The sequence below is a fragment of the Natator depressus genome, chromosome 8, assembly GCF_965152275.1.
Source record: "Natator depressus isolate rNatDep1 chromosome 8, rNatDep2.hap1, whole genome shotgun sequence".
NCBI classification, from domain to species: Eukaryota; Metazoa; Chordata; order Testudines; family Cheloniidae; genus Natator; species Natator depressus.
Genome location: NC_134241.1, coordinates 85,244,786 through 85,269,642, shown reverse-complemented (window position 1 = coordinate 85,269,642; position 24,857 = coordinate 85,244,786). Strand labels below are relative to the sequence as shown.

Below are 24,857 nucleotides of genomic sequence, written 5' to 3'. Positions count from 1 at the left end.
AATGACAATGCTAGTGTTATGACAAGCAGCTTCTCATCTTCCAGTGAAGGAGCAAAACTGCATCCTTGTCCTACTTGCTTTATGCAACTGATCAAGATCTCTGAGGATCTCTGAGGAGCGTGACAAAGTTCTTCCTCTGCCTTGGTGGGTCCTGCGCTTTTTGGCGGATTTGCTCACCTCAGAGTGCAGCTCTCAGTTTGGCCGCTTCTGCTAGAGGCTCAAACCTGCCGTTCACTCAGCTAACCTCATCACTGGCCAGCATGGGGGAAATGGAGAACAATCTCTGCATCTATTGTCCCACCTAGTGGGTCGGGGACAGGCCAGATACCTTTCCAAATTAGACCTTCCCTTCTGGTGTTGCTCACAGACCAGGTCAACTCTTCCTGTGTCCGATCAGGAGTTGTGGGGATGGGAGGTACCTGGGCCAGCCCCCGACACTGGGTTCTAGCCGAGGGCCCTGTAGATAGCAGCTGTCTACGTCTCCTGTATCAGCTGCATGACAGCTACAGCTACCACTCCCTGGGCTACTTCCCCATGGCCTCCCCCCAGCACCTTCTTTATCCTCACCACAGGATCTTCCTCCTGAAGCCTGATCACACCTGTACTTCTCAGTCCTCTTGCCTTCTCACTCCTTGCACGCCCTCTACTAACTGATGGGAGGTCCTTTTTAAACTAGGTGTCCTGATTAGGCTGTCTGCCATAATTGATTCTAGTATGTTCTTAATTGGCTGCAGGTGTCTTAATTGGTTCTCGCAGGGGTTCCTGATTGCTCTAGTGCAGCCCCTGCTCTGGTCTCTCAGGGAACAGAAAACTATTCATCCAGTGGCTAGTATATTTGCCTTCTACCAGACTCCTGTACCCCATTGGTCTTGGTCTGTCACAGGAGGCAGAAGATGGCTCATTTGATGGGCTGATGTCATAGAATTTTAGTTACATTGTACCACTGGCATAGAACTCAGTAGGTGTAAACAAGGTAGAGATTTTAAAAGAGATAGCCTTTATCATTTTTTCCCTGTTCATGGATTATCTTGAATACTAATATGCTGTAACATCTTTAGATATAGCACCCTGCTCTATGCGGCCAGCGTAAACTGATGTTGTGCTATGGGAGCTGAATACTATCTACATAAAGAAAACAATTTCTAATTGACTTTGTTGTGCCTTAACATGAGCAACATCCTTTAAAAAGAAGCCGCAAATATCCAGGAGTTTGCAGAATTCAGGGCAACAGAAAATCAATGTAAATTTAGGACCAGGACTGATCTTCAGTCAGAGCCTTGTGCCACATTGTTTCTGTCTGTCTTCTCAAATTTTAAACACATATCTGAAGGACATAATTGATGAGCACTGTACTTGTAAACAAAACATCTCTCTCTCATCTATGGGAATAAATATGTTTTCTCAGATCAACCCATTACAACACCTGTTTATTTTTCAGATTTTAGTATATGGTTCTTAAGTCATGGATATGGGCAGCCTTTCTTAGTCTAAACTTATTCATGATGGAAAACATGTTGGACAACTATATAACTATGTGACATAACAACATCATGGTTCAAATTCTGTTCACCCAGCTCACACAAGTAGTCTCATCAATGACATCACCCTTGCGAGTGAAATTATCAGGATTTGGTCCCATATCTCCGCTAACAGGGAGTTTCAAGAGGGAGCTCTCCCGGTGAAGGAGGAGCAAATATGGGACCCTTGGGGTAAGTGGCTGACTGTAGTGTGTGTTTGTGTTTGGGGGTTACTTGCTGTGTGCTGAGCTTGTGTTTGTCTGTCTGTCTGTTTGTTTGTTTGAAGGACTGTGTGCTGTGGCTGGCAGTTGGAAGCTGTGAGCTTCTAAACAAGGTTTGAAATCTAGAAGCCTCTGTTCATTGGCTGAGCCTTAGTTAGGGGGCGGGGCTATCAATAAGGCCAGGGCTTTATAAAGCAGTGAGCAAGCACCCAGGGACTGCTAACAGGGAGTTTTGAGAGGGAGTATGGGAAGGGGGCGAGGTACACTTGCTGTTCTTTAAAACCTTTAAACTAATCTATAATCAAAACTTCTTGATTTAAACAAAAACCCTATCTTTAACCTAGGTAGCTGTAGGAGAAAATGCAGGCAGAAGCCCAGCAGCAGAGTGGGGGCTATCCTGTTTATTGCACTCAGTGTACCATGATTACCTGCCCTGTGGGCAGGTGGCTTATGTGTGCTTTCAGTGCAAGGAGCTCCTGGCCCTCAGAGACCGTGTACAGGCTTTGGAAGCCAGGGTTGTGGAACTGGAGGAGCTAAGGGAGGCAGAAAGGTTTGTTGATGAGGCTTTCCGGGACACTGTAGATTTGTCCCACCTCTGGTCAGACAACCCCTGCACTGTTAAGGAGGATGAAAGGCCCAGAGAAGGAGAGCAGATGGTGGGAACAGAGGGAACCCTTCCCATAGTTGGGACCCCCCTTTTAGATGATGTTGTGGTATCCTCTCACACTGAGGTTACCTCTCTGGGGGAGGGAACTCCAGTCATTAGGAAAAGGTAGGTGTTAGTAAAGGGAGATTCGATCATTAGAAACATAGATAGCTGGGTTTGTGATGACCAGGAAAACCATATGGTGACTTGTCTGCCTGGTGCGAAGGTTGTGGATCTCTCGAGGCATCTAGATAGACTTATGTGTAGTGCTGGGGAGGAGCCAGTGGTCGTGGTACATATAGGTACCAGTGACATAGGGAAGGGTAGGAGAGATGGCCTGGAGGCCAAATTTAGGCTGCTAGGAAAGAGACTGAAATCCAGGACCTCTATGGTGGTATTCTCAGAAATGCTACTAGTTACACGCGCAGGGCCAGGTCGGCAGGCAGAGCTTCAGAGTCTCAGTGCGTGGATGAGACGATGGTCTAGAGAGGAGGGGTTTAGATTTATTAGGAACCGGGGAAACTTTTGGGATGGGGGAGCCTATACAGGAAGGATGGGCTCCTCCTAAACCAAAGTGGTTCCAGACTGCTGGCATTTAACATTAAAAAGGTTGCAGAGCAGTTTTTAAACTAAGAGATGGGGAAAAGCCGATTGCTGCAGAGATGCACATGGATCGGACAGAGACTTCTCTTAGAGGAGAGTCTGTTGATAGAGATTCTCTAGGTTTTAGTCAGGAGGAGAGGATGGAAGAGGATAAAGTATGGGCCAGATCAGACGAGAAACATTCACATAAAGAATCCGACACATCAGAAAAAGGTAGACAAATAAACAGTGACAAGTTTTTAAAGTGCCTGTACACAAATGCTAGAAGTCTAAATAATAAGATGGATGAACTAGAATGCCTCGTGTTAAAGGAGTATATTGATATAATAGGCATCACAGAAACCTGGTGGAGTGAGGACAATCAATGGGACACAATCATTCCGGTGTACAAAATATATCGGAAGGACAGAACAGGTTGTCCGGGGGCGGGGGAGGAGGGGGAGAGTGGCACTATATGTGAAAGAAAATGTAGAGTCAAATGAAATAAAAATCTTAAATGAATCCACATGTTCCATAGAATCTCTATGGAGAGTAATTCCATGCTCTAATAAGAATATAACAGTAGGGATCTATTACTGACCACCTGACCAGGACCGTGACAGTGACAATGAAATGCTAAGGGAGATTAGAGAGGCTATCAAAATAAAAAACTCAATAATAGTGGGGGATTTCAATTATCTCCATATTGACTGGGTATATGTCACCTCAGGACGAAATGCAGAGACAAAATTTCTTGATAATTTAAATGACTGCTTCTTGGAGCAGCTGGTACAGGAACCCACAAGGGGAGAGGCAACTCTTGATCTAGTCCTGAGTGGAGCGCAGGATCTGGTCCAAGAGGTAACTATAACAAGACCGCTTGAAAATAGTGACCATAATATAACAACATTTAACATTCCTGTGGTGGGAAGAACACCTCAACAGCTCAACACTGTGGCATTTAATTTCAGAAAGGAAAACTATGCAAAAATGAGGAGGTAGTTAAACAGAAATTAAATGGTACAGTGACTAGAGTGAAATCCCTGCAAGCTGCACAGACACTTTCCAAAGACACCATAATAGAGGCTCAACTTAAATGTATACCACAAATTAAAAAACACAGTCAAAGAACTAAAAAAGAGCCACTGTGGCTTAACAACCATGTAAAAGAAGCAGTGAGAGATAAAAAGGCATCTTTTAAAAAGTGGAAGTCAAATCCTAGTGAGGTAAATAGAAAAGAGCATAAACACTGCCAAATTAAATGTAAAAATATAGTAAGAAAAGCCAAAAAGGAGTTTGAAGAACAGCTAGCCAAAAACTCAAAAGGTAATAACAAAACGTTTTTTTAAGTACATCAGAAGCAGGAAGCCTGCTAAACAACCAGTGGGGCCCCTGGACGATCGAGATACAAAAGGAGCACTTAAAGACGATAAAGTCATAGTAGAGAAACTAAATGAATTCTTTGCTTCAGTCTTCACGGCTGAGGATGTTAGGGAGATTCCCAAACCTGAGCCGTCTTTTGTAGGTGACAAATCTGAGGAATTGTCACAGATTGAAGTGTCACTAGAGGAGGTTTTGGAATTAATTGAGAAACTTAACAGTAACAAGTCATCGGGACCAGATGGCATTCACCCAAGAGTTCTGAAAGAACTCAAATGTGAAATTGCGGAACTATTAACTATGGTTTGTAACCTGTCCTTTAAATCAGCAACTGTACCCAGTGACTGGAAGATAGCTAATGTAATGCCAATATTTAAGAAGGGCTCTAGAGGTGATCCTGGCAATTACAGACCGGTAAGTCTAACATCAGTAGCGGGCAAATTAGTTGAAACAATAGTAAAGAATAAAATTGTCAGACACATAGAAGAACATAAATTGTTGCGCAAAAGTCAACATGGTTTCTGTAAAGGGAGATAATGTCTTACTAATCTGTTAGAGTTCTTTGAGGGGGTCAACAAACATGTGGACAAGGGGGATCCAGTAGACATAGTGTACTTAGATTTCCAGAAAGCCTTTGACAAGGTCCTTCACCAAAGGCTCTTACGTAAATTAAGTTATCATGGGATAAGAGGGAAGATCCTTTCATGGATTGAGAACTGGTTAAAAGACAGGGAACAAATGGTAGGAATAAATGGTAAATTTTCAGAATGGAGACGGGTAACTGGTGGCGTTCCCCAAGGGTCAGTCCTAGGACAATCCTATTCAACTTATTCATAAATGATCTGGAGAAAGAGGTAAAAAGTGAGGTGGCAAAGTTTGCAGATGATACTAAACTGCTCAAGATAGTTAAGACCAGAGCAGACTATGAAGAACTTCAAAAAGATCTAACAAAACTAAGTGATTGGGCAACAAAATGGCAAATGAAATTTAATGGGGATAAATGTAAAGTAATGCACATTGGAAAAAATAACCCCAACTATACATACGATATGATGGGGGCTAATTTAGCTACAACTAATCAGGAAAAAGTTCTTGGAGTCATCGGGGATGGTTCTCTGAAGACGTCCATGCAGTGTGCAGCGGCAGTCAAAAAAGCAAACAGGATGTTAGGAATCATTAAAAAAGGGGATAGAGAATAAGATGAAGAATATCTTATTGCCCTTATATAAATCCATGGTACGCTCACATCTTGAATACTACGTACAGATGTGGTCCCCGCATCTCAAAAAAAGATATACTGGCATTAGAAAAGTTTCAGAAAAGGGAACTAAAATGATTAGGGGTTTGGAACGGATTCCATATGAGGAGAGATTAAAGAGGCTAGGACTTTTCAGCTTGGAAAAGAGGAGACCAAGAGAGGATATGATAGAGGTATATAAAATCATGAGTGGTGTGGAGAAAGTGAATAAGGAAAAGTTATTTACTTGTTCCCATAATATAAGAACTAGGGGCCACCAAATGAAAATAATGGGTAGCAGGTTTAAAACAAATAAAAGGAAGTTCTTCTTCACTCAGCGCACAGTCAACCTGTGGAACTCCTTGCCTGAGAGGTTGTGAAGGCTAGGACTATAACAGGGTTTAAAAGAGAACTGGATAAATTCATAGAGGTTAAGTCCATTAATGGCTATTAGCCAGGATGTCCCTAGCCTCTGTTTTGTCAGAGGGTGGAGATGGATGGCAGGAGAGAGATCACTAGATCATTACCTGTTAGATTCACTCCCTCTGGGGCACCTGGTATTGGCCACTGTTGGTAGACAGGATACTGGGCTGGATGGACCTTTGGTCTGACCCAGTATGGCCTTTTGTTCTTATCTAACAGAGAGGAAACTCTTTCCTCTGATTGTAGGGTGCATAACTGAAGTACCTTCCAGCTTTAAGAACACGGGAAATTTTTAGATTAAAGCAGAGCAGGAAGCCTTCCAAGACCCATCCCCTACTTTGAGATCATGGTTCTGTCCTACCTATTTTTACTGATGAGTACTTAACTAATTTTATAAAATACTTTGTCTTGTAACTATTCTTATAACTGCCCTGTCTGTATTTATTAGCCTTAATGTGAAGTCAAAATTCTGTCTCAGTTGCTTTAGTGCTCAGGTCCCCTTTAGCTGAAGTGTATAATATTCTTGTATATTTGACATTACAAGTTAATCAACCATTATTTCTCTGTTCCCTTCCGCATAGTGTGTGCATGCTGCAGAAGAACTCCGTGTAATGTCCTTTTCATCCTTGCAATACAGATCTGGCTTCCTACATCCTTCTGAACAACCAAAAATTTCTAGTTCTCTTATTCTGTAAAGTATTTTCTGTATCTTTTATATCAAGGCAGTGCATGGAGGCTCATTTTCAAAATTTAGCTATATCTCTTTAATACAAATATCAGCCATTTGTAAGTTCTACCATCACACAGATCAAAAGATTTAAAAAAAAAAAGAGGCTTCCTTTTCTTCAGATGAGATTTAAACAAATAAAAGCATGTTGACAAAACATCTAAATGTATAACCGTGGATTAGATAGAAAATTTTACTCCCTGGAGAAAATTGTGAATTTGCCTCAGATGTAAATTGACTGTTTGCCATTTGCTAAAGCTGCCTCTGGTTCTGCCAATAAATTTAAGGTGAAGGAAATTTAAGGATAAGTATCCTTATCCTTATAAGTATCCTACCATTCAAAAATGCAAGTGCAAAAAATCTGAGCACCACATTTCAGCATGTTTCTGAAGTTAGGGAAATATACTGTTCATGCTCTGAATGATATTTTTAAACATCTTTAACTTCATTAATTCAAAACTAGATTTCTGTAAACAAAGCAAAACATATTCCTTACTCAGGAATTACCAAATATGGAGTTTTAAAACAAAATAGTTTTTAACTCATGTGCAAGACAGAATCTGCTAAAATTTTCACAACTGAAATCTGCTTTCTGTCCATGGTGAGATTACTCAGAAATGAAAAACAGACTTTTACTATGGTTTAAAAGAGCCCATACACACCACTGGACAGACCCATACACTTCATCCTCAGAAGTAAAAATCTGAGAAAGTTGTAAACAACTGAAAAGAGAAGTTTTGGATGTAGTACCAACTGAACCACAAATACAAGGTCTTTTAAATATTTTCTGTAGTGCAGACACCAGTTCTTAATGTTTGTTTTCCCCCTTTCCTTACTAACATATTAGGTGGTAGTAACAATCATTGCTCAACATTTTTTATTCTTTTTTCCTGCCAAGTAAGCTCTCTCTTAATTTTTTGCAAAGCAAAGACTTTTCTAAAACAATTTGTAAAATTTATTCACAGAAAAAACACTAACCATGAATATTTTGAAAAGTTAACATTAAGGAATAATTGTATTAGGCTATGTAAAAAGTTTGAAAGCCAAAAGAAAATCTTAAAATTTCTACAAAAAGAAAAGGAGTACTTGTGGCACCGTAGAGACTAACAAATTTATTTGAGCATAAGCTTTCGTGAGCTACAGCTCACTTCATCAAATAAATTTGACAGTCTCTAAGGTGCCACAAGTCCTCCTTTTCTTTTTGCGGATACAGACTAACACGGCTGCTACTCTGAAACTTAAAATTTTTAGTACCCCTTCTCTATCCCCTGGACTGAGTGCCATGCATCTGCATCTGGGCTGTGATGTCAAAGTGTCTTAAGACTATACTTCCTTCCATTTAAATCAGGAGATTGCCCTCCCCAGATTTCAGCCTAAACTGATGTATGGAATTCGCATTCCTTAGCATTTATAAGAAATTAAGTTTTTGCTGAGCAGATCCGAATTTTATAGAAAGTTGGCTTGCCTCTGAAGATGCAGAGCAGGTTTATAAAAAATGATGGCTGAACTTTCTGAGCATGACACTACACTACTGAGTTTACTGTCTTTGCTTTTACTACCAGTGGAATGACACCAGCGGTGATTTACAGGTCCCATTTTTGCCAGAGCAGACAAGGCCTACGTTTAGACCAAAGGCCAAAAAAAGGTTGTCCTGCTTTGAAATCCAATATCTCTAAATGGAGTAGGCTATTCTTAATTTAAGGCCTAGTCCCTAACTTAAATCCCCTTACCCAAGTACTTCAGAGGTACTAAGAGCATGGCCATCCTTCCAGGGGAAATGCAAATGAAGTCAACAGATATGCCATGGTAGAAATGGTGTAAGTGATGGGTGTGACTTGCTATGGAACAGTCCAGACCAGTGGCAGACTGTGTCACCCCTGCCCTGTAAGGCCTTGTCTGCCTTACAATGCCTTAGTGAAATAGCTCCCACAAACAGCCTTCCAAAATGCAAGCCATGATTTAATGTGTAGAAGGAGATTTTGATTGATTTCAAGGCTGAATGCCAAACTGACTCAACTATGGAAAGCACTGATATTTGCAGTGTGACAACACCAGTTGAAAGTTCAGAGGTGTTGTCTGTGCTGCAACAGCACAAAGTAGCATTTTCTAATAAGCCAGGGAAGACATACTTGCTAACTCATAAAATTATTATAGAAGGACCACAGCCACCTCCCAGCAGACCCTACAGGGTCAGTGGAAAGGTACAGGAACAAATTCTTACAAAAATACAAACCATGTTAGACCTAGGAGAATAAAAGAGTGTAACAGCTCTTGTGCATCACCTGTGGTCTTGGTCCCTAAGAAACACAACACTGTAAGGTTTTGTGTTGATTATAGAAAACTCAGTGCTGTCATAGTACCAGATGTGTATTCCATGCCTAGAACTGATGATATGCTGGATATTTTAAGCAAAGCCAAATATCTCGGCTCTTTTGATTTAACTAGAGGTTACTGGCAAATTCCTTTAGATAAGGATGCACAGAAAAAATCTGCTTTCATCACTGATATTGACTGCTATGAGTTCACAATGTAACCATTTGAGTTAATTAATGCAGGAGCCACCTTTCAGAGGCTGGTCAACCAAGTGTTAAATGGTTTGCAGAGCTTTGCAAAGGCGAATGTGGTGACATCCCAGCATTTAGCAACACTTGGGCTGATCACAAAAAAACACTTAAAATTGTGATTTCAAAGCTCAAAGAAGCAAGCCTAACCATAAACGTCTCTAAGTGTAAAACTGGAGCAGCCAAAGTTCCTTATTTGGGACACTGGATAGGGGCTGTTTAAATATTCCCATATCCCTTAAAAGTAGAAGCCCTTATAAATTGGCCTGTACCCCAAACCAAAAAACAGGTCCACATCTTTCATAGGCTGGTAAACTTTTACAGAAGGTTTGTGCCTGGGTTCAGTGACATTGTATCTGCAATCACAGATCTATGTAAAAAGATAAAGCCTGACCTGTTGCCTACAGGTTAGTTGGTGGCTAACCTTACCGTAGCTTTGTAAGGGGGGGAAGATGTGACAGAATATATCCCTGTATACACAACCTACACATTATTGTAACAATACTTGTATTACATATACCTTGTAAGGTATCATTGGAAAACTCATTATTTGCTGGTCATTATTTCCCTGGTAAAATATGTGTGGCAACATTGTATGTGACGTTATAAGATTTTCCTGGATGATGTTATTAACACATGTTCCAAACCCCATAGCCCTGTCATTGACAGAGAGATTAGTAGGTTAAGAGATAGTGGACCTATACCTTTTACAGGTAGCCATCCAATGGAGACATCTGCCCCTGCGGTGTTTCTTTTGAGATGCAATGCTGGCTGTTAGGCAGGATTAAAATCTGTTAGTGAGACAAAGACTGTGACAGATATAAAGTTAAAAATGAAATGGTTTTTGGGCAGTTCACCCAGACCCAGTGGAGAGGTTGATTATTCCACTTGGTGAGCTCATGCCAAATAATTATGGAAAACAGTTAAGTCTCTGACAAGGTCAAGAGAAGGAAGATCACTGAGAATATGAATGAAGGCACCCCTGTTGTCATAAATATAAAGGGAAGGGTAAACACCTTTAAAATCCCTCCTGGCCAGAAGAAAAACCCTTTCACCTGTAAAGGGTTAAGAAGCTAGGATAACCTCGCTGGCACCTGACCAAAATGACCAATGAAGAGACAAGATATTTTCAAAGCTGGGGGTGGGGGGAGAAACAAAGGCTCTCTCTGTCTGTGTGATGCTTTTGCCAGGAACAGAAAAGGAATGGAGTCTTAGAATTTAGTAAGTAATCTAGCTAGATATGCGTTAGATTCTGTTTTGTTTAAATGGCTGATAAAATAGCTGTGCTGAATGGAATGTATATTCCTGTTTTTGTGTCTTTTTGTAACTTAAGGTTTTACCTAGAGGGATTCTCTATGTTTTGAATCTGATTACCCTGTAAGGTATTTACCATCCTGATTTTACAGAGGTGATTCTTTTACTTTTTTTCTTCAATTAAAATTCTTCTTTTAAGAACCTGATTGCTTTTTCATTGTTCTTAAGATCCAAGGGTTTGGGTCTGTGTTCACCTATGCAAATTGGTGAGGATTTTTATCAAGCCTTCCCCGGGAAAGGGGGTGTAGAGTTTGGGGAGGATTTTGGGGGGAAAGACGTTTCCAAGCAGGCTCTTTCCCTGTTATGTATCTGTTAGACACTTGGTGGTGACAGCAATAATGTCCAAGGGCAAAAGGTAAAATAGTTTGTACCTTGGGGAAGTTTTAACCTAAGCTGGTAAAAATAAGCTTAGGGGGTTTTCATGCAGGTCCCCACATCTGTACCCTAGAGTTCAGAATGGGGAAGGAACCTTGAAACCTGTATTCACACCCTATACACCACTGTACAAAATATGCCAGGTGAGGTATCATTTGAAAACTAATAATTCACTGGTCAGTAATATCATGGTGAAATGTATATACAAAATGTGTATTAAGAGTTATGAACATAAACTGAAATTATGACTCAGTGTGTTTACCAGACAGGTTTGGGGAGTGGGTAAACTGGTTTATCAAAGACAATGGAAACCTCTAGCCACATGTCAAAGTTGATGGGCACTCAACTTAAGTTAAGTGGCCAGTCTTTGACAACAAAAGGGGGCAGAGCAAAGTGATCAGCATTTTAGCAAACAACCACACAGAACCTCTTTCACCAGGAGACTCCATGCCTTCTTCCTCACAGCAGGAAGTAACTTTATCCAGGGATAACTGTCAGGAAAATGCATTCCAAAGGATTACTGGAGTATAAAAGTGGGGGGGGGGGCAAAAACACCCAATCACCTCTCTTTCTCTCAGTCTCTTTCACCTAAGAAAACAAAGGACCCAGACATGTGGTGATGTGAGAGATCCTGACCTGAAAATTTGGTCATCAGTGTTGCTGGGAACCTGTGGTAAGAATTTTACCTTGAACCATGTCTAGTTTAAGTTGCAGCTAATGGAAAGTGTTGTATCTTTATTTCTCTTGTAACCATTTCTGACTATAATACCTATACTCACAATAAATAAACTTGTTTTAGTTATTGTTTATTTATTTTTTAACTCAAAACTAATCCAGTGTTGTATTAAAACTGAACTGTTTGGGTAACTCCAGTTAAAGTAGTATATTGACTCCTTACAGGGACAACGGACTTTTAATATCTGAACTGCCAGGAGAGAGCTGGACAGTGCAAGATACATTTTTTGGGGGAAAATTCAGGACTGGGAATGTGTTGGGATCACCCTGAAGGTAGTAACCAAGGCTGCTGGAAGCCAGCGTGGGGCTGGTGTGTTGCCGACAGGCTGCTGGGATAAGAGTTGCTAGACCAGAGTTGTAACTATACACAGACACTCACACTGTGACCTGCATGCTATTTGGCTGTTTGTGAGCAGTCCATATTGGGAGCTACAAGAGCAAACCATTGAGAGGCACCCAAAATTGCAGGGCAAGTGATGACATCACCCCGCACTGGTATGGATTGCACCCTGAGAATCTGAGAGTTTACTGCCCCTTGCACTACAGATACCCTTATAAGCTGGTACCAAGGCAAGTGCTAGAAACTGTTTTAGGATTCTACAAAAGGTCCGTGGGAGTTTAGTGAGTGTATCAGAGTTTAAGACTCAGTTTTCTGAAACTCATCAACATATAATAGAACAACCTTCTGTGTACCTGAGCAGATTACATCCATTAGCCCACAATATTCTTGAGTTTAAGGGAGTAAAAAAATACAGAATTAGATTCACATACAAGATCAGTTTTTATGAAGTTGTTGACAAGTAGCATTGCTAATCATGCTCAAGATCAAGGATGTTAATTCAGATGGCCAACAGAGAAACATTTTCTGTGCAGAATTCTTTTTGAAGTTAGTTCTATCAAGGAGGAGCATTCTAAATCAGAAAAGAAATGGGATATGTAGCGGATATCCATGGATTTGCAGGGCACTACAAATGAAAAGCCAAGAACCAGAGATGCCTGCTAGAGTATGTGGGTGAAGAGGCCAACCAGAAAATAATCATGTAGGCCAATGGAGTACAAATTAAATTTTAGAATGATAATCCTGGAGAATAATTAGCAGTGTGAGCTACAAGATTTACAAAGGTTCTGCCTTGTGACGAGGACAGCATGCTGCAAAAGTTTCAAATTCTCCAAGTCCATGGCCCGGAAGATCAAGCACCCAAGATTCTATTTCCATTGACAAGAAAGGTTTACAGTGATGTGGTAAGTATATAGCACATGTGATTCTGGCATCAGGTCACAGACCAAGTCAGGATGAGGAGATGGATGAGAAATGAAAGACCCATCTATATTTGCAAGAATGATTTCTCCTGTCAGACGGGGTTTTGTACAGGAAGGTCCAGAGGAAAAGAGAAGAGTTGGGACAGCTAGTGATTCCCTACAGTCAGAGACTGAGAATTAGAAGGAATCCATGATGAGATGGACCACATGGGAGTAGCAAGAACCTTAGAGCTGGCTGGCAATTAATTTTGTTGTCCTCTAATGCCCTGAACCATAGACGGGAAAAATGTGAAATTATGTTTTGTGAAAATACTTTGCATACACATGTTTTTGGTTTGAATATCTTTTTCCGAACAGTTATTTCAAGTCATAACTGCAATTCTATGTGGGTGGGGGAAGGAAATCATGAAAATGTGGTATATATAGATCTCACTCAAAAAAAAAAAGTACAATACACTGAGAATATCAGCAACTCCTTTTCACTTCTGTCAGAGCTATAGATATGTGGTTTCATGTCTATAGGTGGTCATGATCAGGGTTATTTATCACACATACAACACATACTGGCTAAACTGGACTCCATTGCTTTTCCTGTAGGTTGTATTAGAAGTTACAGGAAACAGAAAAAGTTGGTACATTGTTGTGACTAATGGTCTAATGTGCACCAGTATCTAATAAAGTCTGCAGAACATCAGAGACAGATCTGTGAAGTAGCCTTTTGGAAGCTTTTATATATATTGTTCACTTTTGAGAAATTATTTTTTGTTGCATCATAGAATATCAGGGTTGGAAGGGACCTCAGGAGGTCATCTAGTCCAACCCCCTGCTCAAAGCAGGACCGATCCCCAACTAAATCATCCCAGCCAGGGCTTTGTCAAGCCTGACCTTAAAAATATCTAAGGAAGGAGATTCCACCACCTCCCTAGGTAATGCATTCCAGTGTTTCACCACCCTCCTAGTGAAAAAGTTTTTCCTAATATCCAACCTAAACCTCCCCCGCCGTAATTTGAGACCATTACTCCTTGCTCTGTCATCAGCTACCACTGAGAATAGTCTAGATCCATCCTCTTTGGAACCTCGTTTCAGGTAGTTGAAAGCAGCTATCAGATCCCCCCTCATTCTTCTCTTCCGCAGACTAAACAATCCCAGTTCTCTCAACCTCTCCTCATAAGTCATGTGTTCCAGTCCCCTAATCATTTTTGTTGCCCTCTGCTGGACTCTTTCCAATTTTTCCACATCCTTCTTGTAGTGTGGGGCCCAAAACTGGACACAGTACTCCAGATGAGGCTTCACCAATGTCAAATAGAGGGGAACGATCACATCCCTCGATCTGCTGGCAATGCCTCTACATATACATCCCAAAATGCCATTGGCCTTCTTGGCAACAAGGGCACACTGTTGACTCATATCCAGCTTCTCGTCCACTGTAACCCCTAGGTCCTTTTCTGCAGAACTGCTGCCGAGCCATTCGGTCCCTAGTCTGTAGCGGTGCATGGGGTTCTTCTGTCCTAAGTGCAGGACCCTGCACTTGTCCTTGTTGAACCTCATCAGATTTCTTTTGGCAAAATCCTCTAATTTGTCTAGGTACCTCTGTATCCTATCTCTACACTCCAGTGTATCTACCTCTCCTCCCAGTTTAGTGTCATCTGCAAACTTGCTGAGGGTGCAATCCACACCATCCTCCAGATCATTTATGACGATATTGAACAAAACCGGCCCGAGGACCGACCCTTGGGGCACTCCACTTGATGCCGGTTGCCAACTAGACACGAAGCCATTGATCACTACCCGTTGAGCCCGACAATCTAGCCAACTTTCTATCCACCTTATAGTCCAAAATTAAGCATTTAGTTAATGAAATCCAAGTGGGTGATTTGTAATTCTTTAATATGAAATGTGAATAGACTTGGAAAGATTAGATTTTTATTCGCAAATGTTAGCAAATGTTGATTTCATTGTACACACACACACACATACAAAAAATATTTTCATAGATAACAGAAACTTACAAATAGGCAAAGTAAGAAAAATGCTGCTTGAGCGTTTCCTTTAAGGATATTTACCTTAGTATATTTTGACATGTGATATTGACAATTTGTGTTTTAATAGTTATAAAGCTTTAACTTTTTCAATCTCTGCATTTATGGACATTAAATAATGACTGTCTAGTGTCCCTATTGCCTGCCACTTCACCCCATAATTTTGCACAACTACGAACATTTAAATTGCTAAAAATGTTTAAAAATCAATATCGATTTTATAAAGGATAAAAATTTAATTTTGCCAAGCGCCAATATGAACAACAGTTCTAAAGTAACACACCTTCTAAAAGAGTAAGGACAGTGAGAAATGTCTAGACAGTAAGAGGCACAACAAACACTACAGTATAATTTCTTCCACAGTAGTTTTAAGGTTACAGATATAATTAGGTTAGAGTGACTTGTACAGTATGTCTGATTTCAAAGTAAAATTAGAACATTATGGATAATATTATGCAAACTGCCATAGCAACAGTGAGGCAGACTTCTAAGACATGCTAATGAGTTAAGCTGTTCTGCAAAAACCTAAACTATCTAAGAAAAAACAAACATTTAAAATAAAATTCACACAAGCGATTAAGGACCCTATCCTGTTCCTACGCAAAACCATGCAAATCTCTCATTGACTTAAAAAAAAGTGGCAGCAGAATCAAATCCTTAGTGAACCATTATATCAGAAATAAAACAGAAAATTAAATGACAGTGTCAACATATTTTTGTTTTCTTTAATTAACTTCTTAGCATTAGGGAAGCAAAACATTACATTGGATTTTACTGTGGTAAGAATCACAGCAGAGATGGAAAAGACTAATAGGTTGATGAAGTCCATCCCCTGGGCATAATATTGTCTATTCATTTCAATTTGCCTTTAAAAATAGTACAAAATGTACATAAGCAACAAATCAAATTGGAAATTATACATGTAGAAATCAACCAAAACAGTCACTATTAGAGCAGATTGAATATTAGAATAATATTTATGTAAATTCTTGATCAAAACTTTAAATGCATTCACTTTTGTTGTGTTCATGTCCCTTGTGTTTGTTTTTCTATGAATATTTAGCAAGTCTCCTACTTGTCATGAAAAGGAAATGTTAAGCTTAAATATTCTAATATTTGGCAAGAGTGAATTCTGAATGACTTAAGTGAAAATTCCAGCTGCTGGTTAGTTGTGTAAGTCATCCAATCAGAGAAGAGAAACAATACCACATGACTTATGCAACAGTAACAAACAGCACCAATTTGCTTAGCTTACGCTGTGCAGGCTCCTCACATTGGAAAGCCCAACAGAGGAGGAGGTTGCAGTACTGAAAAGTAGTTGCAAACTCCCCTCTCTTATTAATGGGGAACGACAATGGTAGACCGTCGCTGGCTGGGAAGGGGACATTGTCTGAAGATGTGCTAACTCAGAACATCCCCTTAAGCAATCAGTACCAGCAGAACTCCTTTGGAGCACTGGTCAAAAACCAAAGATATATAAGTTAAATACCTTCCAGGGATCAGGAGGCTAAATTGGTGCAGGGAAGTGTCATTTACACCACCCTGCCCCAGCATCAGTGAATCTAGCGCTTGGTCTGTAGCACAAGACCAATAAGAGATACATTTAAATTAACAATCTTATCCGTTATTTTCAGTTTAATAGTTGCATTTTCTTTTAGAAGGCTAGTGGACTCTTACTTGGTGAAATCCACATGGTCTAGCTTGAAGCAAACTGTTTATTTTACAGCTACAGCAGAACAGACCTTTAGTATAATTTACAAGAGGCAGCTAAAAACAGAGATTCTGCAACGCAAGTCCATTTAAAAGTTCACATTTGCTATTCATTAATTTAGGGAATTGACAATTTTACATAAATTAAAATAAAAGCTTGCTTCATGGTGCATGTGTCTCATTCTTCATCTTCTCAGCATGACCTCAGTGCTTCTAGGGATTCCAGCATTTAGCAACTGCTTCTATTTTTTTTTAAGTACTTCATTTATAAAACAGACAAGAGTTAGTGAAGCTGCAGTAATGTATGTATAACTACAGACCAGCTTTCAGAATACGTATTAAAATCTTGTTAATCCAAGATTCTAGTTGTTCCAAAAGGGGGCTCAAGATTATCATCTGTAAATCAGTATTTGCCTTATAAAATGTAATGGAAAATGTGAATAAGATTTACTGGTAAAGTGAAATTGGATGATATCTTATCTATTTTAGCTCAATTTGGAAATGTATTCCTTACTTGGAAACTACCATCACCACACTACGTGATGCTAAGATCTCATTACACTTTCTTCACTGAGCACACGCAAAAAAGTCATGAATTCTGTGACCATCATTTCTAAAGAGAGCACGAGAGACACACATATATTAAAGAGAAAAATAATTTATGCAATACACCACTGCAAAGAAAAAAAGGTTACAAAGTTTTAATATTTACGGAACAAGGGCAGACAGCAAATTGCTGTTTATGTCTGGTTGTATGTAATCCAGCCTGGAAATTTTAGAATCAAAAAGTAATTGAAACCACATAATTTTCTTGTACATATTTGGAAGACTGAGCAGCTATTATATGCAGTGAATATCCATATTCAAAAATATGCCTGTTTCCTATGCAGCATAGCTATTCAGGGTTCACTGCAACCATATATTACAGGGCATAGTAAAAACCTTATTTATTCAACAACTACTAGATCTGCAGTAAATAGTGTAAACTTTTAATTAATAGGAAAATATTAACTACTTCTTTTGACTATATATTTTTTACATTAACCTGTTCATGATAATCGTGATACTATATGGCCAAAGGTCTATATGTGTAGTGTTTTGGAAAAAACACACTGAAGTCGTGATGCAAGAGGATATGCAAGGAGAATACAGAGATGGAATAAAGATCACTTGAACCTTAAATCAATCCAGTGTACATCAGCAGATCAGAAGAGCTTAGAAGGGAAAATGCAAAGCCAAACAGAGGATGCAAGAGGCTGCGCTAAAAAGAGCATGCACCTATTGTATACCTTGTCCCAGAGTAATCAAAAAAAAATCTTGTGAGATATAAAGGCTAAAATTGGGTCATTCGTCCCTAGAGTACTATTTGGTAATCTGGCCACACCCACACAGTAAAGATCTGTTGAGGAGCTGAATTGGAAGGTAAATAATGCAGCCAAATTAAAAACCCACGAGAATTAGGTAGAAGATTAGCAGAACACATCATGTACCAGAAACACAGCCACAGCAAAGTATTAGGATGGGCAGATGAGCAGAATAGAAGTGGAGGTACCAGTGAGCCAACAAAGGACGAATTTTATCAATAGGGTTAACAGAACCAGACATCCTCCAATACCAAACGTAGATTAGGAAAATTGTGTTTTTTCCCAAACACAAACCCTTCCTTTACTGATAACTGCAGTATGCTGCTCCCTCAAATATTTCCCTCTATTCCATCCTGCCCTTCCACCCCGAGCTGTGCTCTTAATGCTCATCTGTTTTTTAAAGAACTAAGCGATGCTAAACCACCTTGAGTTACACTTTCATCAGATAATCATTGCTTTGTATGGTATGGAGTTCACTATGTGTCTTGCTAGAGTTGCTGTTGGTTGCATTTTCCTGACTGAAAAATCAAGGTTTGCACATATATCCTTGCCCATCTATCCACATTTATACCTACTTTAATTACAATTGTAGAATCAAGGCCATTGGAACAGAGTGCATACTGTTATGCTTCTGCTAATCTGAAGTAACGCCTCTGAAGCCAATGGAGTTACTCCCAAATTACTACAGTGTAACTGACATCAGAATCCAATCCAATATGTCCAAAGGCACTGGAGTGGTAAATGATAATATAATTTCCAGATCACTGAGCCAAGTGACTATGATATTTTTGCCAGTTGGTCTCTCTCCTCTTGTTAATACAGCAGTTTACTTCAAAAAATTCTTTTCATCTAGTGGAAGAGGCAATAAAGTTTATTCTCCAATATCAGACAGAACTTGGGTGCACAAGTGACTCTACGCTGGGATCTAAGGGGCAGGATTCGACAGACAATATACTGTACTATATGAGGGTCTCTTGCCATACTGTATATGAGAATTTTTCAATAGTAGAAAGGATACAAAGAAGAGGAAGGCAGGCTTTTATCTTCATTTGTTCACTTTTCTAACAAAAGTGAATATTTTATTCAGTGTATATTTGGAAAAAAGAAAAGAAAAAAGGAGACTGAAGAACACACCATTAAGAACAATCCTACACTGGCCTGGGGTGGGCAAGATGATCAGAAAGGCTTTTCCATCTTCAATTTCTATGATTCTTTTGTTAAAAACCTTACAGATTTAATTTTAATACATATTTAATGTAATTATTTTCACATAAAAATAAGAAACTGGTCTTAATATAGTGGTATTCAGTCTCTAAGAGCTGAAGAGCCATTACATCATTAAATGACTGCAGAAATCCACAAACCGATTACGGAAATGAAGACCTGACATTCCACTGTGTTGACCATGCAACTGAAACTCCATTCAGGGCTAGATTATAAACCAGGCTACCCAGCTAGTACTGATGCCTAGAGAAGGAATCCATGCGGCCAGGTGTAGTAAACCTCTCTGGGCAAGCATTGCACACTCAAAGGAATTGTGATATTCTGTTTCCAGCTGCAGGCGTCTCTGAGGCCAATATGAGAGCCTAGGGAACAGTATGCAAATACAGGCAAATAAATGTCTTGCACAGATTGTGATGCAGCCCTGAGTAGTATGGGGTGTGCAGGTCTGAGCATTCTCTATACAACCAGCCTAGCTGATGTACCTTATCCATCAGGCAGGCTTTTAAGCTGGGGTAAGGAGCAGACAGTGTTGGACATCATCTTTTTGCTATTAGCTGCATCCACACATGTCTCAGTTCAGCATCTGATACTTGTGACAGAACTGATGGTGTCAGCTAGCATGAGGTGGAATGGTGATGCCCTTGCAACGGACAGTGTGACCCAATTGGAACACCACCAGTGGAATTATGTTACAAATCATCTCAGCATGCTGTTGTGGGTGGCTATTCAGCAATGCTCTGAGAATGTAAAAACATAGTTCGAAACTCTGCACTACTTCACAGGAATGTGACTGGCCATTCCCACATTTCTTGTAGGGAATGTGCTATGAAAGGTCACGTGCAAAGGCTACTCTGTTCTCTAGCTGGAACCACGTGTACGCTGACCTACACAGTGCAATGACAAACATGTATTGTAATTTCACAATCTAGCCCTCAGTGGTTAAGTGGCTCTTCACTTACCCCCTCCCATGACTGCTAGCAGGCATGGTGTACAATCCCTGTGTAAACCCTCCTGGTTGCTGAGACAGTTAGTGAGAAGGCCTCTCTTTGTGAGGGGAAAGAGTGGTTCTTCTAGCTGCTGGTGTGTGGGGCATGGTTTTGTAAAATGCTTGTACAGTGTGCCTGGGCCACAGAAGATTACTATCATCAGCTAGTGGAGTTACTCTTTTCTATTCAGTGCTAGAGGTCTGTGCTTTATGGTTGTAAAATATCTAAGGTTAAGTCCATATGGGGGTGTTGGACAATGCTGCCGAAGCATGGGGCTTTAAATCCTGTGGACCTCAAGAGAAGTTTCCCCAGAGAGGTGGAATATGTAACATGTTTTCACAGTATATGTTGTGTCCCTAGCTAGTGGTTAGTTCATAGAGAGACTAACAATCTATTACCGCTACCAGGTTACTGCTTTAGCTCAAGAGGCACAGAGATCTGTGCTTTGTAGAAGTACGTGCTAGGTTCAAACCCCACTGTCAACCCATGCCAGGGTTGTCGCACTATCTCCCATGTATCTAGCAGTTTAGGGAATATTCCTAAACTCTGTGCTTTCCTCACTTCATGGACCTCATGCAGTGAACAGAACACAGATTAGGCCCATGTAGTCAATGAGAGCCTGATGGAAGACACCTCACTGCGAAGTATTTTTTACTCTTTGAATGGTAATTAGGCTGATTACGGGCCAGATTCTCAGCCCTGGTTAAGTCAGGGCACAAAGGGAATTTAAAGCTGCTATAAATGGGCAGCTGGAGAGTCCTCTCTGTAGCGGAATCCAGCAGTGGTGTAAAGCTTGCACACCAGTTTCCCCTGCTGTGTATGAGGAATTCAGGAGCAGACATGGGAGCTGAGAGAAGACCAAATGGAGGTGTAAAAGGTGGGCTTAGAGGATCTTGTACTCTAATGCCCTTGAGCTGCTGGAACAATCCCTTATGCTATAGCTAGCATGACCCCCAGGCAGCCCCAGGACTCAGCTCACACTCAGAACAATTGAGAATTAAGTGCTTAGTATTTCAGTATTCTCTACCCAACTGTAATTTTACATTTAAAATTCAATGTGAATGAAATATACACAGCAGTTTGATCACTACAGGGTGCTTATGCTTTTCTAATGTAAGTGAGTTTTATCTTGAAATGCTCCTGAATATAATAAGTCATTCTTCTGCCTAGTCAGACTGAATATGTGTTGTGGTATGGAACAGATGTTGGGAGTGTTTCTGCATTTAGTTCAGCTGGCTAGTGGACAAGTTACATACTGAGACCAACAAAAATGTACAACAATTAGCTGACTTTTACAAGTTTTTCATATGCACAAGCTGTTTCATCTTGTACCTGAATCTTGGTTTTGCCATTTCTTCAGAAAAAATTATCGAAGGGATAACATACTCAGCATGGGCCCTATGCAGACCCAAGAAGCCTATAGCAAAGTTAAGGGGAAGCAGAGTTTGAAGATTCCCTTTCCCCTGTAATAAAAGTTGTATTTTGTTATACAGAGACTCAGGTCATGTCTACACTACAAAGTTAAGTAGACTTCCTGTAAATCAACATTGAGCCTCTGATTTAAGCAAGTCGATCTTGCATGTCCACACTACACTCCTTATGTCAGCGGAGTGCATCCTTACCAGCAGAGTTTGCATTGACACATGGGGCACTGCACTGTGGGTAGCTAGCTATCCCACAGTGCACAAACCTGAGTGGAATTTTGGGTTGGGCTTGCAACATCTTATGGGACCAAAACATTGGTATGGGTTGTTATGGGAACATGGCATTAGCCTCCCGTTGATGCCCTTATGTCCCTCCTTCCCTGAAATCAATGGCAAACAAATCAAGCCTTTCTCACAAGCCTGGATTACCTGCGGAGACACCATAGCACAATAAGCATGGACCCCGCCTAGCTGTACACTGTTGTTGTGAGCATTACAAACACCTCATGCCTCATCCTGAAGTATTTACACAGCCGATACAGGAGCCGCTGCACAGAAGAATGTGATGCCATGCAAGCAGCCCTGCTGGAGGACATAGAGCAGAGCAATTCGCAGTTGTTGGCGACAGTCACGCATCACCTTGACATGGTTGAGTGCTGTTTCTGGGCCCAGGAAACAAGCACTGACTGGGACTGCATTGTTATGCAGCTATGGATGATGAGCAGTGGCTGCAGAATTTTCGAATGCATAAGGATGCTTTCCAGGAACTGTGTAAAGAGCTTTCCCGAGCCCTGAAGCACAACAATACTAAAATGAGAGCTGCTCTGACAGTTGAGAAGTGAGTGGTGACAGCTCTGTGGAAGCTTGTGACGCCAGGCTGCATCCGATGAAGTGAGCTGTAGCTCACAAAAGCTTATGCTCAAATAAATTTGTTAGTCTCTAAGGTGCCACAAGTACTCCTTTTCTTTTTGCGAATACAGACTAACACGGCTGCTACTCTGAAACCTGTCATTATAAAAGATCGCTGACGTTGTTTTCTTACTAGGTTAGACCTCAGTGAAAGCAATATCCCCACTGTTATTGCTGCCTGCTGTGTGCTCCATAATATCTGTGAAACAAAGGGAGAAAAGTTTCTGCTGGGGTGGGAGGTTGAAGCAGATCACCTGGCAGCCAATTTTGAGCAGCCGGACACCATGGCAATACGAAGAGCACATAGATAGGCTTTGCATCTCCGTGAGACTTTGAGAACCAGTTTCAGCAATGAGCCAGAGTAATGTGACACTTATCCATTGTTCCTTACCAAACTGTCCCCTCCATTGCATTTTATCCCCTGTAAATTCTACCCGCACTAACCACCGGGTGTTGAATGAATAAAGAGCCTTTTCTCCTCAATCTGTTAAGTTTTATTATGCATACAAACACACAGAGACAGCAAAGAAAAGTAAGATAACCTGGGGCAAAAGGGCTTATAACACTGTGGGGGGAGAAACAAGGAAAGTTTGCTTACAGATGCACTCCAATAACAATCAAAGGTGTGGGAATGGACACCTTCTAGTCCTTGTACCCTGTCCTTGTGTTGGGTGCGAGGGATATCAAACTCTCCCCCCCCACACACACTTCATAGGATGTTTGGGGGAGGAAGATGTAGAACTGGGTGATGATGGAAGCAGGTTCAGCATAGGCTACAGAGGGACTCTAGCATCAAGCTGCCTTTCTTGAACCTCAACCAGATGCCTCAACATATCTGATTGCTCCTTCATAATCCGCACCATCTCTTCCTGCATGGCACGCTCTTGTTCCCTGCATGCTCTCCTGTCCTTCCTGTCCAAGTCCAGGTTCTCAGACAGTGTAATCCTCCATGTTCTGAGCTCCATCTTGTCACTCTCGGAGGTGTGCATTAACTCATTGAACATGTCCTCCCGAGTCTTTTTTCCCCATCTTCTAATCTGGGAAAGTCGCTGTCCTGGTATGGAGGATGCACCGACTGACAAGGTTTCAGCTGCAAGGAATGCAAAGCACAAGAATAGCACTGACAGTGCATACATTGTTTCTGGTGCAAGGTTAATGTCTTTTAAATAAAAAAACACCCCTCAATACACTTCACTGCAAGTCACAATGTAATCACAACCGCTGGCTGTTGCAAGAGTAAGTTTGCTGCTCCAGCCATGGTGAGTAAGGCTCCAGGGCCTGGGCGAGAGGTCTTGTGGAGGACATCCTTGGGATCACAGGTTCGAACTGGAGAAAAGCCCCCTTACCCCTAGCAACCTGGCTAGTACTTGACGACAGGCACCAGTGTAAAGCCCCCCAAATAGTTTGTTTTTTTACAAAAGCAGCACCGGCTTGTGGAGGGAGACAAACAGGAAGTCGCCACCCTCCCACTTTTTCCCCTCAGTGCTGTTTGCAATACATGGTGATCCCTTCCAACCACAACCATGGCACGCTTGGGAACGCCTGGTTGTGAGACCCAGATTTCACCAAACGGCGGGCGGATTACTCGTTGGCGGTTTAAGAGTGAGCATTGAAAACTTCCCCTGTTTCCCCTAGGTGACCCTATGCGATATCACTCTCCTGAGGGTAACAGAGGTGGCAAGGGAGCAGATGCTACAAGCATCTGGGTACAGACCTGGTCGTTATGCTACAATGCTGTGTGCTGCAATGATGCCAGCAGAGTTAATAGTGGAATGGCACAGGAAAGTGTCCTTCCATGGTGGGCAAAATAAGGCAGCCCTTCCCAGAAACCTGCTGCAAAGGATGCAGAGTACCTCCATGAAAGCTTCCTAGAGATCTCCATGGAGGATTCCTGGGCCATCCCCATGCACAGTCTTTTACTGAGAGCACCCTCTGTGTAGCTGGAGTGGCCACCAATACCCACTACACCTACTTTTTTGTTCAGATTAAACATAAAAAATAATAGCATGTAACCCCTAGAGTTTGATTGGAAATGTGTACTCTCCAGAGGTGCCTTCCCCAGCATCATGCTCCACCACCAACTGGTCCTGTGAAGGGATGGGCTGCAGGGTTAAAAACAGTTCTTGGCTGTTGGGGAGAATGGATCCTCCGCTTGCCTGACTCACATTCTCCTCCTCTTCCTCATCAACAATGCCCTCCTTGTTGTTGCTTGAGGTTGCCAAG

The 24,857-nt window shown here is 41.1% G+C and overlaps 1 protein-coding gene across 2 annotated transcripts in view; it reads right to left on the bottom strand.

The window, feature by feature from the left end:
• NEGR1 (neuronal growth regulator 1) overlaps positions 1 to 24,857 on the bottom strand; it is a 583,187-nt gene that overhangs the window by 148,653 nt on the left and 409,677 nt on the right. The window contains exon 5 of one of the 2 annotated variants that reach the window (XM_074961537.1): positions 23,210 to 23,724. The exons of the other annotated variant lie outside the window; for it this stretch is intronic. Coding sequence (XP_074817638.1) covers positions 23,408 to 23,724 — 317 coding nt within the window. The 3' untranslated portion in view covers positions 23,210 to 23,407. Of the gene's footprint in view, positions 1 to 23,209; positions 23,725 to 24,857 lie in introns of those variants that run through there. 2 annotated transcript variants of the gene reach the window in all.